Source organism: Oncorhynchus clarkii, chromosome 33 (assembly GCF_045791955.1).
Source record: "Oncorhynchus clarkii lewisi isolate Uvic-CL-2024 chromosome 33, UVic_Ocla_1.0, whole genome shotgun sequence".
Taxonomy (NCBI): domain Eukaryota; kingdom Metazoa; phylum Chordata; class Actinopteri; order Salmoniformes; family Salmonidae; genus Oncorhynchus; species Oncorhynchus clarkii.
In genome coordinates, this window is record NC_092179.1 from 21,018,950 (window position 1) to 21,036,860 (window position 17,911).

General features: G+C 43.8%; 3 protein-coding genes across 6 annotated transcripts in view; 2 read left to right on the forward strand and 1 right to left on the reverse strand.

The window, feature by feature from the left end:
- Positions 1 to 369: 369 nt before the first annotated feature.
- LOC139392641 (zinc-binding protein A33-like) lies at positions 370 to 2,990 on the forward strand. 3 transcript variants are annotated; one of them, XM_071140764.1, is made up of 6 exons: positions 370 to 545; positions 732 to 1,177; positions 1,393 to 1,488; positions 1,574 to 1,827; positions 1,916 to 2,037; positions 2,225 to 2,990. In XM_071140764.1, exons 2-6 carry the CDS (start codon positions 761 to 763, stop codon positions 2,767 to 2,769), a joined length of 1,434 nt encoding a protein of 477 aa, XP_070996865.1. In that variant the 5' UTR covers positions 370 to 545; positions 732 to 760; the 3' UTR covers positions 2,770 to 2,990. The 3 variants fall into 3 exon arrangements, with proteins under 3 accessions (XP_070996865.1, XP_070996867.1, XP_070996866.1); XM_071140766.1 differs by having other exon boundaries at positions 370 to 480; positions 697 to 1,177; XM_071140765.1 differs by having other exon boundaries at positions 375 to 545; positions 697 to 1,177.
- A 611-nt stretch (positions 2,991 to 3,601) lies between these two features.
- On the forward strand, positions 3,602 to 13,305 carry LOC139392658 (protein mono-ADP-ribosyltransferase TIPARP-like). The gene is made up of 5 exons (XM_071140801.1): positions 3,602 to 4,479; positions 10,064 to 10,232; positions 10,392 to 10,579; positions 12,259 to 12,537; positions 12,852 to 13,305. The coding sequence occupies exons 1-5, from the start codon at positions 3,602 to 3,604 to the stop codon at positions 13,303 to 13,305; spliced, it is 1,968 nt and encodes a 655-aa protein (XP_070996902.1).
- Positions 13,306 to 13,870: 565 nt separating this feature from the next.
- Positions 13,871 to 17,911, reverse strand: part of LOC139393124 (TUB like protein 3) — a 40,348-nt gene continuing 36,307 nt past the window's right edge. Inside the window, exons 9-12 of one of the 2 annotated variants that reach the window (XM_071141491.1) lie at positions 17,763 to 17,880; positions 17,565 to 17,663; positions 16,967 to 17,138; positions 13,871 to 16,828 (exon numbers count right to left, since the gene is read on the reverse strand). In XM_071141491.1, coding sequence (XP_070997592.1) covers positions 16,695 to 16,828; positions 16,967 to 17,138; positions 17,565 to 17,663; positions 17,763 to 17,880 — 523 coding nt within the window. In that variant the 3' untranslated portion in view covers positions 13,871 to 16,694. The remainder of the gene's footprint in view (positions 16,829 to 16,966; positions 17,139 to 17,564; positions 17,664 to 17,762; positions 17,881 to 17,911) is intronic. The other variant, XM_071141490.1, reaches the window with a different exon arrangement.

Below are 17,911 nucleotides of genomic sequence, written 5' to 3' on the forward strand. Positions count from 1 at the left end.
CGGTATACAGTAGAGACCACTGTTGCTCAATGCCACACTGTAAAATGGGCCTATAGTCAGAGTGGGCCTACAACAAAAATTTAAATATCAATGGAGTAAATATATCCCACGGCTATGACATTAACATTCAAATAGTAGTTGATTTATATTATGTATTTGTAGTGCTCATGGCTTGACAACTCATTAGTGAAACATTACTTTTAATATGAATAAATAATTTATTTACAAAGACAACAATGACAACAAACACAAACAATGGAGTAACAGTCTAGTACCACCAAATAATGATACCAAAGTGAGCTAAAAGTGGAACTGGTGGTAAAGTGTTAAAGAATGGTCTGCCTGGCTCCACCCCGATAAGGATGTGTCACACCATAACAGGAAGAAGGAAGTCAAAACAACTCTTGGCGTCGCAGATAAAACAAGGAGCTAGTTACGTGTATTGGTTGCTTTCTCCTGTAGACGTGCCTTGGATATCAGGCGAGTGTCAATGTAACTTGTTCTATTAAAGCACTCCCAAACTAAACATCGACTTGTCCTAGGCAGTAAGTATGGCCATTTTGAAGTTCAGGCAGTATGTTGTTGAGCCCAAATATTTAGTTGGGTAAAGTTAAAGTAAATACTGTACCTTACAGAGGCCATTAGCTAAGTATAACACAAACAAGGGCTCACTCTGTGTTTGTCTAATGCCTGCAGCTCTGTGCGTCCCTTTGCCCTACATTCCCTTCCAGAGGAAGAGTCACTTTCGTGTGAAGAAGTCATGGCCGCTCGATTCTCTCTCCCAGAGGAGGACCTCTGTTGCCCTGTGTGCTGTGACATCTTCAGGGACCCTGTGGTCCTCAAGTGCAGCCACAGTTTCTGTGCAGCCTGCCTACAGCAGTACTGGTCTGGGAAGGGCTCGGCCCGGGACTGCCCTCTCTGTAGAAGGGAGTTTGTGGACGAGCCGGTGGCCAGCCTCACCCTGAAGAACCTGTGTGACTCCTACATCCAGGAGAGTGGAGCGCTTGGGTCTACAGGAGAGCTGTGTGAACCGGGTGAGCTGTGCTCCCTGCACGGGGAGAGGCTGAAGCTGTTCTGTCTGCAGGACAAGGAGCCCATCTGTGTGGTCTGTCACACCTCCAGGAAGCATAAAAACCATGAGTGCTGCCCGGTGGGAGAGGCTATAGGCGACATGAAGGTAATCTGTTGTTGTAATAGGCAACCCTATAAATATAAATTGAGTTCTCTAGCTAGCATTTTATGAGTTCAGAGGTGAACATGAAGGTAAAGGGGAAAATGCTGTGAGTTTGATCTAATCTGTTTTATGCCTTCTGCAACTGTTTGCCTTTGAAGAACTGATATGTTTTGTTTACTCTATTCTTAGTCCAATTGTCTTTTTAATGTTCTTTGTAGGAGGATATGAAGTCTGTGCTTACTTGTTTGCAAGAGAAGACGGAGGCTTTTGACAAAATGAAGCAAAACTATGAAAATACAGTGACACACATTCAGGTAGTGTTGGTGGTTGGCCATAGTATGAAATAAATCAAACTCTCTCATATGTTAACACACAAACCTAACATAGGTCTCATTTCAGGTCCAGGCCCGGTTTGTGGCAAAGAGGATTCATGAGGAGTTTGAGACACTCCACCATTTCCTCCAAGCTGAAGAGGCTGCTAGGCTTGCAGCTCTGAAAGAGGAGGAGGAGAGTAAGAGTGAGATGTTGAGGCAGAGTATGAGGGAGATGGACAGAACCCTGGCCTCCCTCTCTGACACAATCAGAGCCGTGGAGGAGGAGATGGCTTTGGAGGATACTTTTTTTCTCAAGAAATGCAAGCAGACAATGAAAAGGTGAGTCAATTACAACCCCTGGTGGTTTCGCTGTCTACAGACAGTGATGAGTACTAACTACTAACTCCTTCTTGTTCTTGCTGTATAGTGCTCAGTGCAGCACACTGCAGGACCCAGATATGGTCTCTGGAGCACTCATCGATGTGGCTAAGTACCTGGGCTCACTTCAATACAAAGTGTGGGAGAAGATGCAAGGGATTGTTAAATACAGTGAGTACTGAGTACTAACTGCAGAGTGTTGAACATCACTCGGTGTCAAGACTAGTCTATTTCATTACATGATAGACTGAAACCGTAACTTTTTAAGCACTTAAAGTGCTTCTTAATGTGTATTGACACAGCAATTACAGTGGTGAGAACCACTACATCATGGTAACTGGATATACCTTTTCCTCAGCGCCAGTGACTCTGGACCCCAACACGGCTGCCCCCTGGCTCCTGCTGTCTGAAGACCTCACCAGTGTGAGGGACAGCGACGACAAACAGAAGCTTCCAGACAACCCCGAGAGGTTTGACCCTGACACAGGCGTACTGGGCTCTGAGGGCTTCAGCTCAGGAAAGCATGTCTGGGATGTGGAGGTTGGAGAGAACAGCGCCTGGGTCCTCGGCGTAGCCAAAGAGTCCATCCAGAGGAAAGACAAGGTCTCCTCCGTGCTGAAGAATGGATACCTGTCCGTGTACTTTTACCACAAGATGTACTTTGCAGGGACCTCACCCCTGACACGACTCAATCTGAAGAAGAGCCCTCGGAGGATCAGAGTGCAGCTAGACTGGGAGAAGGGGAGAGTGTGCTTCTCTGACCCAGCTGACAACACGCAGATCTACACTTTCAAACACACCTTTTCTGAGAGGGTCTTCCCCTATTTCTGGGTTGGCTGCAAGCAGTGTCCTCTGAGGATTGAGCCATTAGAGGTCTCAGTGAAAGCATTAGATCACACCTGAGAATGTGTTGGTGCATGGAATTTTCTGTCTCTAGTGTCTTTCTTGATGTTGATTTTATGTCATGAGAAACATCTAATGGATAAATAATATTTAAATATCTGCCACTCGTTGTCTTTAAATTAACACTTACATTTGATTTAATGGACACTTGTTGACATTTATTTTATTGTGTAGTATGGAATAAAAGTTTCGTTTCTGTGTGGAATAAAACTAAATAAAAATGGAACACCAGACTTGCTGTGGTGATATTTTATTAGAAAATACTAAGATAAACTAGTATTTCTGTGCAGTCGTCATCAATTTCAAATAGTTGGGCTAAACCATTCCTGTAATAACACCGTCAAATGGTATCCCCTGAAATCTATAAACGATCCTGTAAGAATATTGTTTGAAGACGACTTCCAGATCTTTTTTAGGCTTAAATGTAAATGTCTTTTAAGTTACTCACCAATCAATACTTTTTTTCGAGTAAAACAAAACGTGGACAGATTCATTAGGCCTGAAACACTGCAAGTTAACAGCTAAAAAGTAAGTTCATGTTCTGTTTTTGCATTATGCGATGCTAGTAATTTAGCTAGTAAGAAACACGACGCAAAGTCTCAAGCATTCGTATTAATTAGTACCTTTCTATTAAATGTCTACAGGATATCTCTATAAGTGTTTTTAGGATTCCAGCTAATTGGATTTTGGTCAAGTTATAAGTGTTGCTTTTAAAAGTATTAGGCTTTTGTTTTGTCAGAGACTCGGGATAGGATTGGGACATTTTAGTCCTTCGTGTACCATGCTATCTATGCCAACATAAACTGACCATTTACCCTCAAAAATATTGAAGATGACTGACCTTTCATCAATCAAAGGGAAGAAGAGGGGACCTACAACCGTGATCACAGAGGCCTGTCCAAAGTCTCCCAAGGTCAGTTTCCTCACTCCTTCTCTACTGCTCATGGAGGTCCCTTCTGACACCAACACCAGTCTACCAGTGTGGGACGCCATGCACTCCCAACAAGTGGACATTGTCTGGACTGTGACACCATACAGTATCAATGTCCGCTTCACTCCTCTCCCCTCAAAGTCAGGGCAGACTACTAGTGCCAGCAATACTCTTATCTGCTCTCCTGGCAAAAGCAGCAGCACCACCAGGATCATCCAGTTGTCGTCAGGCCCATCCTCAGCCCTAAGCCTGACCCAAATTATCATCCAACCTTTACCACAACAAATGACCCCAACCAAAATCCCCCCCAGTGTGCTCCTCACCTTTCCTCAAAGCACCCTCTTTCCTCAACCTGGAGCAATCACCATCTCACCTCACAAGCCCCAAAACATGACACCGGGCCCAGTGAAAACCACCTCTCTCATCCTCCCCCTGCCTGTCATCATCACCCAGCCACAGCCTGTCCACCAGCCTACCACCCCAGCCCAAACACAAGCCCAAGCCGCTAGCACTAATCAGCCCCCTGGTCCATCCAAGACGGCAGCCAGTCTGACCTTCCACACAAACACCTCCGGCGACATCCAGATCTGCGACCACTTTCTCACTTACTTCTGCAGGACGGGGAGCAACTGCAAGCAGCACCACACGCCATACCCCTTCCACTGGCAGCTGTGGTGCATCAACAGTCACCAGTGGGTAGACTTCACCCCACGCGCCCAGGTTAATCTAGAGAGGGCCTACTGCAATGTCAACCGGGAGGAGATTGGAGTCAAGGAAGGGTGAGTAGTACAGGTAGTAGATGTTAATCATAAAACTGTCCATCAGTCCTCAAAATCTGTGATTTTCATACTTGTTGTCATTCATAGCTCCATAAGTACTGCTGAATTTTAATCACACCATAGTTTATCAATCAATGTATAAAATATTGCACATTTACAGAGTTTATGAAGAAGAAAAATACAGGAACTGAGACTCACCCACACACACACACGGGAAGTGCCAGAGATGACATTAAGGATTTGATACTGTTTTTTTTAGGTAGCGCTACTTGCTACCACACCATAACTCTTAATGTTTTTTTTGCTATGATTAGAGCTGGGAATTGGCAGGTACCTCACGATACGATACTTAGGTGCCAATATGATATGTATTGCGTTTCGATACTGTGATTTCAAGCATATTGCTCACGATGTCTGCTGTAGAGGGACAAGAGAAAGCATGAGAGAACAAGTTCCGATGGTCTCCCTTTTTAAAAAGAAGATGGAGAACTATGAAGGAAAACTATTGAAATGTTGGTGCAGATACAGTGCCTTCAGAAAGTATTCTTTGACTTATTACACATTTTGTTGTGTTACAGCCTGAATTCAAAATGGATTCAATTGATATTTTTTCTCACCAATCTACACACAATACCCCATAATAACAAAAAGTGAAAACATGTTTTGAGACATTTTTGCACATGAAAAACAGAAATATCTCATTTACATAAGTATTCACATAAGAGTCAATACATGTTAGAGTCATCTTTAGCAGCGAATTACAGCAGTGAGTCTTTCTGGATAAGTCTTTAAGAGCTTTGCACAACTGGATTGTATATTTTTTTATTCTTCAAGCTCTGTCAAGTTGGTTGTTGATCATTGCTAGACAGCCATTTTCTAGTCTTGCCATAGATTTTCAAGCCGATTTAAGTCAAAACTGTAAATTTGTCACTCAGGAACATTCAATGTCATCTTGGTCAACAACTCCAGTTTATATTTGGCCTTGTGTTTTAAAATCAAATCAAATCAAATTTTATTTGTCACATACACATGGTTAGCAGATGTTAATGCGAGTGTAGCGAAATGCTTGTGCTTCTAGTTCCGACAAGGCAGTAATAACAAGTAATCTAACTAACAATTCCAAAACTACTGTCTTGTACACAGTGTAAGGGGATAAAGAATATGTACATAAGGATATATGAATGAGTGATGGTACAGAGCAGCATAGGCAAGATACAGTAGATTGTATCGAGTACAGTATGTACAAATGAGATGAGTATGTAAACAAAGTGGCATAGTTTAAAGTGGCTAGTGATACATGTATTACATAAGGATACAGTCGATGATATAGAGTACAGTATATACGTATGCATATGAGATGAATAATGTAGGGTAAGTAACATTATATAAGGTAGCATTGTTTAAAGTGGCTAGTGATATATTTACATCATTTCCCATCAATTCCCATTATTAAAGTGGCTGGAGTTGAGTCAGTGTCAGTGTGTTGGCAGCAGCCACTCAGTGTTAGTGGTGGCTGTTTAACAGTCTGATGGCCTTGAGATAGAAGCTGTTTTTCAGTCTCTCGGTCCCAGCTTTGATGCACCTGTACTGACCTCGCCTTCTGGATGATAGCGGGGTGAACAGGCAGTGGCTCGGGTGGTTGATGTCCTTGATGATCTTTATGGCCTTCCTGTGACATCGAGTGGTGTAGGTGTCCTGGAGGGCAGGTAGTTTGCCCCCGGTGATGCGTTGTGCAGACCTCACTACCCTCTGGAGAGCCTTACGGTTGAGGGCGGTGCAGTTGCCATACCAGGCGGTGATACAGCCCGCCAGGATGCTCTCGATTGTGCATCTGTAGAAGTTTGTGAGTGCTTTTGGTGACAAGCCGAATTTCTTCAGCCTCTTGAGGTTGAAGAGGCGCTGCTGCGCCTTCTTCACGATGCTGTCTGTGTGAGTGGACCAATTCAGTTTGTCTGTGATGTGTATGCCGAGGAACTTAAAACTTGCTACCCTCTCCACTACTGTTCCATCGATGTGGATAGGGGGGTGTTCCCTCTGCTGTTTCCTGAAGTCCACAATCATCTCCTTAGTTTTGTTGACGTGGAGTGTGAGGTTATTTTCCTGACACCACACTCTGAGGGCCCTCACCTCCTCCCTGTAGGCCGTCTCGTCGTTGTTGGTAATCAAGCCTACCACTGTTGTGTCGTCCGCAAACTTGATGATTGAGTTGGAGGCGTGCGTGGCCACGCAGTCGTGGGTGAACAGGGAGTACAGGAGAGGGCTCAGAACGCACCCTTGTGGGGCCCCAGTGTTGAGGATCAGCGGGGAGGAGATGTTGTTGCCTACCCTCACCACCTGAGGGCGGCCCGTCAGGAAGTCCAGTACCCAGTTGCACAGGGTGGGGTCGAGACCCAGGGTCTCGAGCTTGATGACGAGCTTGGAGGGTACTATGGTGTTGAATGCCGAGCTGTAGTCGATGAACAGCATTCTCACATAGGTATTCCTCTTGTCCAGATGGGTTAGGGCAGTGTGCAGTGTGGTTGAGATTGCATCGTCTGTGGACCTATTTGGGCGGTAAGCAAATTGGAGTGGGTCTAGGGTGTCAGGTAGGATGGAGGTGATATGGTCCTTCACTAGTCTCTCAAAGCACTTCATGATGACGGATGTGAGTGCTACGGGGCGGTAGTCGTTTAGCTCAGTTACCTTAGCTTTCTTGGGAACAGGAACAATGGTGGCCCTCTTGAAGCATGTGGGAACAGCAGACTGGTATAGGGATTGATTGAATATGTCCGTAAACACACCGGCCAGCTGGTCTGCGCATGCTCTGAGGGTGCGGCTGGGGATGCCGTCTGGGCCTGCAGCCTTGCGAGGGTTAACACGTTTAAATGTCTTACTCACCTCGGCTGCAGTGAAGGAGAGACCGCATGTTTTCGTTGCAGGCCGTGTCAGTGGCACTGTATTGTCCTCAAAGCGGGCAAAAAAGTTATTTAGTCTGCCTGGGAACAAGACATCCTGGTCCGTGACTGGGCTGGATTTCTTCCTGTAGTCCGTGATTGACTGTAGACCCTGCCACATGCCTCTTGTGTCTGAGCCTTTGAATTGAGATTCTACTTTGTCTCTGTACTGGCGCTTAGCTAGTTTGATAGCCTTCCGGAGGGAATAGCTGCACTGTTTGTATTCGGTCATGTTACCAGACACCTTGCCCTGATTAAAAGCAGTGGTTCGCGCTTTCAGTTTCACACGAATGCTGCCATCAATCCACGGTTTCTGGTTAGGGAATGTTTTAATCGTTGCTATGGGAACGACATCTTCAACGCACGTTCTAATGAACTCGCACACCGAATCAGCGTATTCGTCAATGTTGTTATCTGACGCAATACGAAACATCTCCCAGTCCACGTGATGGAAGCAGTCTTGGAGTGTGGAGTCAGCTTGGTCGGACCAGCGTTGGACAGACCTCAGCGTGGGAGCCTCTTGTTTTAGTTTCTGTCTGTAGGCAGGGATCAACAAAATGGGACTCTGGGACTCTTCCGGCGCCGACAGAGATGGCCGCCTCGCTTCGCGTTCCTATGAAACTATGCAGTTTTTTGTTTTTTTACGTGTTATTTCTTACATTAGTACCCCAGGTCATCTTAGGTTTCATTACATACAGTCGAGAAGAACTACTGAATATAAGATCAGCGTCAACTCACCATCAGTACGACCAAGAATATGTTTTTCGCGACGCGGATCCTGTGTTCTGCCTTACAAACAGGACAACGGAGTGGATCCTATGCAGCGACCCAAAAAAACGACTCCGAAAGAGAGGGAAACGAGGCGGTCTTCTGGTCAGACTCCGGAGACGGGCACACCGTGCACCACTCCCTAGCATTCTTCTTGCCAATGTCCAGTCTCTTGACAACAAGGTTGATGAAATCCGAGCAAGGGTAGCATTCCAGAGGGACATCAGAGACTGTAACGTCCTTTGCTTCACTGAAACATGGCTCACTGGAGAGACTCTATCCGAAGCGGTGCAGCCAACGGGTTTCTCCACGCATCGCGCTGACAGAAACAAACATCTTTCTGGTAAGAAGAGGGGTGGGGGCGTATGCCTCATGGCCAACGTGACATGGTGTGATGAAAGAAACATACAGGAACTCAAATCCTTCTGTTCACCTGATTTAGAATTCCTCACAATCCAATAAAAGACCGCATTATCTACCAAGAGAATTCTCTTCGATTATAATCACAGCCGTATATATCCCCCCCCAAGCAGACACATCGATGGCTCTGAACGAACTTTATTTAACTCTCTGCAAACTGGAAACGATTTATCCGGAGGCTGCATTCATTGTAGCTGGGGATTTTAACAAGGCTAATCTGAAAACAAGACTCCCTAAATTTTATCAGCATATCGATTGCGCAACCAGGGGTGGAAAGACCTTGGATCATTGTTACTCTAACTTCCGCGACGCATATAAGGCCCTGCCCCGCCCCCCTTTCGGAAAAGCTGACCACGACTCCATTTTGTTGATAGGTTAGGTTAGGTTAGTGTCCTGCTGAATGGTGAATTTTGTCTCCCAGTGTCCCAGTGATTTTGCCTGTGCTTAGCTCTATTCCATTTATTTTTTTATCCCCAAAAACTCCCTAGACATTGCTGATGACAAACATACCCATAACATGATGCAGCCACCACCATGCTTGAAAAAGATGAAGAGTGATGTTTTGTTTTGGATTTGCATGAAACATAATCCTTTGTATTCAGGACATAAAGTTAATTTCTTTGCCACATTCTTTGCAGTTTTACTTTAGTGCCTTATTGCAAACAGGATGCATGTTTTGGAATATTTGTATTCTGTACAGGCTTCCTTCTTTTCAGTCTGTCGTTTAGGTTAGTATTGTGGAGTAACTACAATGTTGTTGATCCATCCTCAGTTTACGATCACAGCCATTATACTCAAACTATTTTAAAGTCACCTTTGGCCTCATGGTTTCCTTCCTCTCCAGCAACTGAGTTAGGAAGGACGCTTGTATCCTTGTAGTGACTGGGTGTATTGATACACCATCCAAAGTTTAATTAATAACTTCACCATGCTCAAAGGGATATTCAATGTCTGCTTTTTTAATTTGGACGCATCTACCAATTGGTTCTCTTCTTTGTGAGGCATTGAATCAGTGTTTGAAATTCCCTGCTCGACTGAGGGACCTTACAGATAATTGGATGTGTGGGTACAGAGATGAGGTAGTCATTCAAAAATAATGTAAAACACTATTATTGCACAGTGATTCCATGCAACGTATTATCTGACTTGTTAAGCCAATGTGTACTACTGAACTTATTTAGGCGTGCCATGACAAAGAGTTTGAATACTTATTTACTCAAGACATTTCAGCTTTTTATTGCTGTTTAATTTATAAAACATAATTCCACTTTGATATTATGGGGTATTGTGTGTAGACCAGTGATACAAAATATCAATTAATACATTTTGAATTCAGGCTGTAACAAAATGTGGAAAAAGTCAAGGGGTGTGAATAAACTTCTGAAGGCACTGTATATCGTCAAAAAGTTATATCCCGATACGTAACTGTATCTAATCCCCCCCCCCCCCTCCCCCATCACTAGTACGGATATGTTCACCCTGCACTTTGACAACATGACGTTGAAGGACGGGGAGAAATACGACCGGGTCAGAAGACTCCAGAACACCACAGACCCAACCAAGAACCCTCACCTCTACACCAGGTGGTGCTTCTTCTGGTGGAATAACCTCAGCTGGACAAAGTACAAAGACGTGAGTGCTTCAAACCCCTCTCTCCTACCCTCAGATCTTTAATGAACTTTCGCTATGGCGGACTGCGTTTTTGTTCATGACAAAAGATAATTCCTTCACAAATGGTTACCTCTGTTTCATGTTCATGTAGGCTTTGACTTACTGGGTTGTCTTGTTAAGGATGTGTCCAAGATCCTTCTGGACAAGAGGGATGCTGGGGAGCTGGAGTGTCGTTTGCACATCTTAGCGGTGGAATACAAGGTGGACTTCATCAGTATGATCCAGACCAACGTCACCACAGGGTTTCAGCGGGCTATCCGACTCAGACCCTTCTACCGCTCCCTTAAGTCTCTGAGAGCACATTTGAGGTACGTATCCATGTTTTGTTTTAACCTTGAGCTGGTGGATTGGTTCAGTTACCTTACTTTCTAGGCTCTTTTGAACTGTGTTCAATTATCTTAAATCTAATTTACATGCACTTGTTTGTTATACACTACATGGCTACAAAAGTATGTGGACACATGCTCATCGAATCTCTCATTCCAAAATCATAGGTATTAAAATGGAGTTGATTCCCCCCCTTTGCTGCTATAACAGCCTCCACTCTTCTGGGAAGGCTTTCCACTAGATGTTGGAACATTGCTGCGGGGACTTGCTTCCATTCAGCCACAAAAGCTTTAGTGATGTCAGGCTCAGATGTTGGGCGATTATGCTTGACTCGCAGTCAGCATTCATACCAAAGGTGTTCGATTGGGTTGAGGTCAGGGCTCTCAAATCCTTTCTGTATGGACCTCGCTTTGTGCACGGAGGCATTGTTATGCTGAAACAGGAAAGGGCATTCCCCAAACTGTTGCCGCAAAGTTGGAAGCACAGAATCGTCCAGAATGTCATTGTATGCTGTAGCGTTAAGATTTCCCTTCACTGGAACTAAGGTGCTAGCCCAAACCATGAAAAACAGCCCCAGACCATTATTCCTCCTCTACCAAACTAGTTGGCACTATGCATTTGGGCAGATAGCGCTCTCTTGGCATTGAACAAACCCAGATTCGTCCATCAGACTGTCAGATAGTGAAGCGTGATTCATCACTCCAGAAAACACGTTTTTACACTGCTCCAGAGTCCAATGGCAGGAGCTTTACACCACTCTAGTCAACACTTGGCATTGCGCATGGTGATCTTAGGCTTGTGTGTGGCTGCTCCGCCATGGAAAGCCATTTTGTGAAGCTCCAGACAAACAGTTATTGTGCTGACGTTGCTTCCAGAGGCAGTTTGGAACTTGGTAGTAAGTGTTGCAACCGAGGACAGATGATTTTTACGCGCTTCAGCACCGGGTGGTCCCGTTCTGTGATCTTGTGTGGCCTACCACTTCGCTGAGCTGTTGTTGCTCCTAGAATTTTCCACCTCACAATAACAGCAGTTACAGTTGACCGGGGCAGCTCTAGCAGGGCAGAAATTTGACAAACTGACTTGTTGGAAAGGTGGCATCTTATGACAGTGTAACGTTGAATGTCACTGAGCTCTACAGTACGGGCCATTCTACTGCTTATGTTTGTCAATGGAGATTGCAAAATGTTATACACCTGTCAGCAACGGGTGTCGCTGAAATAGCCGAGTCCAAAGGGGTGTCCACATACTTTTGGTCATGTAGTTTAACTCATAATTGGGGCCTGGAGAAATTCTCCACTCTTTTTAAACCAGTAGTTCTGTCCTACAGCACCAAAAGGTTGATAGTGTCATCTCAAGCCACCTGTTGGCATTTAGACCCTGAAGGGGACGCATCTGTGTGGGAGGGGCTAGAAAGATACTCCTGACCTGTAAAATGACTAACCACGACTAACCATGTGTTCATTATGTTGAAATGTGTTTGGAAGAGGCTGTAGTGTCATCAGTAAAATTATTGATTGAACTGCAGGTTAATGTCATAGGTCAGGTGGTAGAGCATTTCTCCGGGTCCTACTCATAATGCTGGAATCACACCATATTCGTTGTAGTTCATCAATAATATGAACTACATTCACGAAAACAATAATCTACTTGATTTGTATAGGACAGGTATCCTGCTGGATGGTCTGGCCGGCACATCCACCGAGCCTTCCCCGGCCAACTTCAGTGTAGACCCTCTGGGGGAGTTCAGCACCTGGTACCCCCCAGTGTGGACCCCTAGCTCCGCCCCAGACCAGGACTACAGCATGGTGGATGTGCCGGCCAACACTCAGGCCTTTCAGAAGGTCCACCGCCTGTTCCACAAGACCCTGTCAGAGACCCGGGTGGAGATAGTCAGCCTCCACCAGATCCAGAATGTTCTCCACTGGGACAAGTTCCAAAGGTGTGGATGGGAACTCCCTCTGGCCCTCTTTGATATGTTTTCTATCCTTACGAGAATAGCCATTCATTTTCCTCATGTACTGTGTATATGACCGTCATGTGGGAATGGGATAAAGGATAGGGAAAAGGTAGATAACACGGTGCAACATTACATCACACAACAGATCAATATAATTGTATTGATAAGGGTTATCCAAAGGAGATGAAGGCTTTTTATTTTCCTGCTCCATTTGACAATGAATAAATGTAATACTGATAAAAAACGATTTAATTTAAGATTAATTCATACATTAGGTGGCATTGTTTGTGTTGTAGGTACAAGGAGCACATGCGGAAGCGCGGTGACACCAAGGAAGACGGGGCTCTGGAGAGGCACCTGTTCCACGGGACCGTCGGGGACTTCATTGAGGACATCTGCCACAACAACTTTGACCCGCGCGTCTCGGGAGTCAACGGGTTCGTGTACGGCTACGGCTCCTACTTCGCCCGTGACGCCTCCTACTCCAACACATTCGCTGCGGTGTCACCTGACGCTGGGGTGCGTCACATGTTCCTGGCCAAGGTGCTGGTGGGAAAGGTGAGCGTGGGCAAGTGCAAATACCGCCGGCCGCCACCCGTCAGATCCACGAAGGAGGACTACAACCTATACGACACCTGTGTGGACCAGCTGGTCAACCCCACCATCTTTGTAGTTTTTGACCGGTGCCAGTGCTACCCCTACTACCTGATAAAATACAAAGAACTGCTAGTGGTGGACGTCAATGAGTAGGTTTACCCTGGGAGAGCTTGTGTTGCTGCCTGTGACGGTAACTGTTGTTGTTCACTGGATGTTCATTCCACACCAGACCGTAATGCAGCACCTTGCATTAAGGTGAAAGACAGCATTAAGAATAGATCAGTCAAAACTGCATCAAACAAAATGTTTGTGTATCCAGTCCAAAGGATAATGTTCAAAGCCTTCCAAAGACTTGGAATGTCTTTAGAATAGATATGTGTTTTATGAAGTTTTACAATTACCGTTTTTACAGTAAGTTTCTACAACGTCCCATTTTAAATGGAATTCTAAATGTAACACAAACAAGTTTGATATATTTTTGAAATGTTTTAATAATGGAAACAATTGTAATTTGATAATGTAGAAAGAAGAAATTATAAGTTCTAGATGTTGCTTTCAAAAAGGTTCTTAATAAACTGTAAAGTCGTTATGTTATTGACAATAAATGGGTTTACTGAACACATCAGGGGCAGTCGGTCCAGTTTATGATTACGGAGGACGATTTTTTTTTATGAGCATGTTCTTATTTCTATTACAGAATATTGGATGACTGTCATTCATATTCCATTCACCCAGTTTAATGTAACATTGATAGGTTTAGGCTACTACATGATACTAACATTTTCCCTGTACCCATCATGAGGTTGCTACAACCTAGCCTACAAATAAAAGCAAAAATAAATTGCTAAAAGGCAACAAATTAGAAGTTTTGGAATGGCCTAGTCAAAGTCCAGACCTAATCACAACTGAGATGTTGAGGCAGGACATGAAACGAGCAGTTCATGCTTGAAACCCCACAAATGTCACTGAGTTACAGCAGTTCTGCATGCAAGAGTCAACCAAAATTCCTCCACAGTGACGTGAGAGACTGATCAACAACTACAGGAAGCGTTTGGTTGGAGTCATTGCAGCTAACTGGCACAACCAGTAATTGAGTTTAAGGGTGCACTTACTTTTTACCACAGGGGCATTTGATGTTGCATAACTTTGTTTATTAAATAAATTAGACAAGTATGTAATTGTGTTATTTGTTCACTCAGGTTCCCTTTATCTAATATTAGGTTTTGGTTGAAGATCTGATAACATTTAGTATCAAAAATATGCAAAAGTAGAGAAAATCAGAAAGGGGGCAAATAATTTTTCACAGCACTGTAGGTGCAAATAAATGTATTTTACGGAATACATGAATTACTTAAGCTTACAGGGGGAGTCTTGTGCACTTTACAATATCTTCATTTATTCTATTTACAGTCATATTTCTGAAATTCAATCCCCCCCCAAAAATGTCAGAAAGTTAAATTATGAATGGAATGCAATTCCCCATAAGTATCTTGTAGTAAAACGTTATATTTCTCTTTTCTATATTTTGTACAAACAAACCCTTTCCCTCTTTCTAACAGTACATCTTGTGAATTAACTTTGTTTCCCGACACTGTCACACATAATCAGTGTTAGTCTTGTTTGGACAGGAATCAAATGCATCCTGCAGGTTACCCAGGAATGTTCCTCATCCTCCAAGAACAAGAATCACAGAACTGGACAGAATCATCTCTATAGCATATCCATCCAGCTGAAACTATAATCAAGGGTGACTTTTTCATGGTGCAAAAAATACTGTAAAAGTAATAATCTGGCATTGTGATGTAATTTGAAACTTTTCTTCGGCAACGAGCGTTGTAAAAGGCCACTATTTATGCATTGTTCAGTGTACTAGAAACTACTTAACTTGTTATGCTCATCTTTATATTTATTTTTGCACAGATTTGAACTGTTTTGCACCTTAAATGTCGCCCCAAAAGTAATTTCCCACTGGGCACTGATCATCGTGAAATCAACCAAACATTTGACCCAGTCATTGGATTTAAACGTTGGGTTAAAAAAAAAGACGCAATTATTTTTTGCAAATCCAGTCAGTGTTCCACGTTGATTCAAAGTCATCACCTCAAATGTTGGGGTTGAAATTACGTTGAAATTACGTGGAAACAACATGGATTCAACCAGATTTCGCCCAGTGGGTTCTCAATGACTTCATGGTACAGTACAAGTGTAGTCTGCTGAACAGTTACAGTACATATAAAATGTGTTATTATTCAATCTGGTATCATTTTAAATGGGTAGATACGTTTGGCATATAATGTAGACTGAGTACAGGGTGACCGTTGTCACTTGGAATCCAAACGGAATATTCCTCTATTGTTTGGATTCCAGGCTAACTCTTTTGTATTCCACACATTGAAATGACATTTAGGCTGACATTTTATGATATTTGAAAATGAGCAGTATGTCCAAACATTAAGACATATCTTACATAAAACTATAATAAAATCCTTTAATCGTACTTGCTGGGCAACTCTATTGACTTTCCCGTGAGGTTTTAACTTGACATGGGGCTAAGACATCACAAAATGACATGTACAAAGGAATTGCAGTAAGAAATGTTCCCTTCCAAACTCCTCAGAAAGCTACTGAGATACTTTTACTAACGTGTGTTTTTAAAACAAGAAAACAGATTGGATGGATATGCAGGCAAATAAATGTGATTATGAGAAATGTATCTTCAAGAGGAAGAAAATTAAAAAAGGGTTGAAATAGTTTAACGTTAGAGTTATTGAACATCTTGATGCTGCAAAAAAAGAATCGCACAACAGTGATTGTGGAAGGCAACAGAATGTAAAATGGAGTAAAATGACACTTGGAATCAACATTAAAGGCAACTTTAAAAGCATCTGCTAAAAAGTCAAGTTCATCAGACATGTGTTGAGGCCTATAAAACATTCAAATCTGATATAAATCAAAGACACCATCTCCTATGACCTGGTCTAGTCTGTGTTAGAAGTCCTATTATCCCTAACAGGGAGTGTTTGGTCTATGATGCTTGGTGTCCTTTTTCCCTTTCAATCAATTTCAATACACATCAAATCACCAATATACAACAGCTAAAGCAACAAAAAGCAATGCAAACTCATTGACACAGAACTAAAGATAAATACAAATAAAAACAAAGGCGCCTTGATGATTTGACAAGTTTCCCTTTGTGGACGGTAATTTCATTTTTCTGCCAATAAGGAAAATCCTATATCCTCCACCCAAATCGACTTGCTTTTGTCCTCTCTCTCACACACCCACTCTCTTCATCCGCTCTCCAAGTCAGCATGATTCGGGTGCCATGATTGGATGTACCACGTAGGGGTGAGAGGTCATAGTTCATGATTATTTCCATAGTGGCAGCCTACTGGCGAACTGACTGCTGACTGTACAAGGAAGGCGCTGAATCCTGTGACGGGGAGGGGCGGTGTTGTGGAGTTGGCGTTGTCCTGGAGGGGAGGGAGTAGGTTGAAACGGCCATGGAGGGAATGGCGAGTTAGGAGTCGTGATGGGGTTGGTCACTCGCAGGCCAGTTTGCTGTCGAAACTGGACAGGCCAATGGCGAAGGCTTGCAGGGCACACATGGGGTAGTTGTAGTCCAAGGTGAATACGTCCTCGGCCACTCTGCCAAACTGCATTACGATGTAGTCCGCTGAGGGAAGAGAGAAGAGACGACTCAATAATGTGAAATCTTTATTCCATTCTACCCAAGGAGAGGGAGTGAGAAATAGAGAGTGAAAAAGAGCGAGAGAGAAAAAGAGCCGAGAGAAGCACTGACGGATCGACTCACGATCGTTGTCATGGACGATCTGAAAGTTCTTGACGGAGGCCTGTGTAACGCGGCCGTGGAAATTGAGCACGTAGGACTGGGTGTCGTCATTCCACACAGGGGCCTTGTTGTGCAGCTCGATCAGGTTCTCCACTGAGTGGTTCTGCCACTTACTTAGAAGGCTGTCCTGCTCCTGGAAACACACAGACAACAAGGTTGTATTCATTAGGCACTAAACAGAAGAAATAGGACTGAAACAGGGAGTGACAACCTTGACTTACCCAATAAGAACGCTCTATTTAGTTTTCTGTTGCGTGCCCTAATGAATACGACCCAGACATCCAAACCATCTAATCTGACATCACTCCCCAGTGACCACATCTCACAGCCCTTAGTGGGTTAGCCTCAGTTTCCATTACATGATGTTGACTTCAATACTCACTCCATTATTCAGATTGTGCTAAATTATTTTCTATTTCAAGATGTAAGAATCCCAGAGTCTTAAATCAATCATACCCTCTGACACGCCCCTCTGCCTTACTGTGCATAACAAGTACAGTGACTACAAATGTTAGAAGAAGTGATTGGAGTTGTACAGTCCCATGGGGCTGATACATACACTGTTTGGACGGACGGGAACCCTCTCAAAGTTCATGTTCATGCCTGGGATGATGACGGTCATCTTGCGGGGGCCTTTGAACCCCAGAACGTTGGTCTCCTGCAGAGAGAACACAGGAGATCAGAACGTCACAGAATGTCACACAACCTTACAGGTTCAATTATATTTGTGTGCGTGTGTGTGTGCGTGTACACTCACATAGCAGATGGCTGCGAGTTCCTGTCGTGTGTTGCTCTCTTCCAGCAGAGCTCCAGGGTTCTTACAGGGGTTGGTGCCTTGGTCATACACTGTGAACTTGGTCCCCATCAGGTTAGACCTGCAGGATGACCAGACCAATCACATTAGAG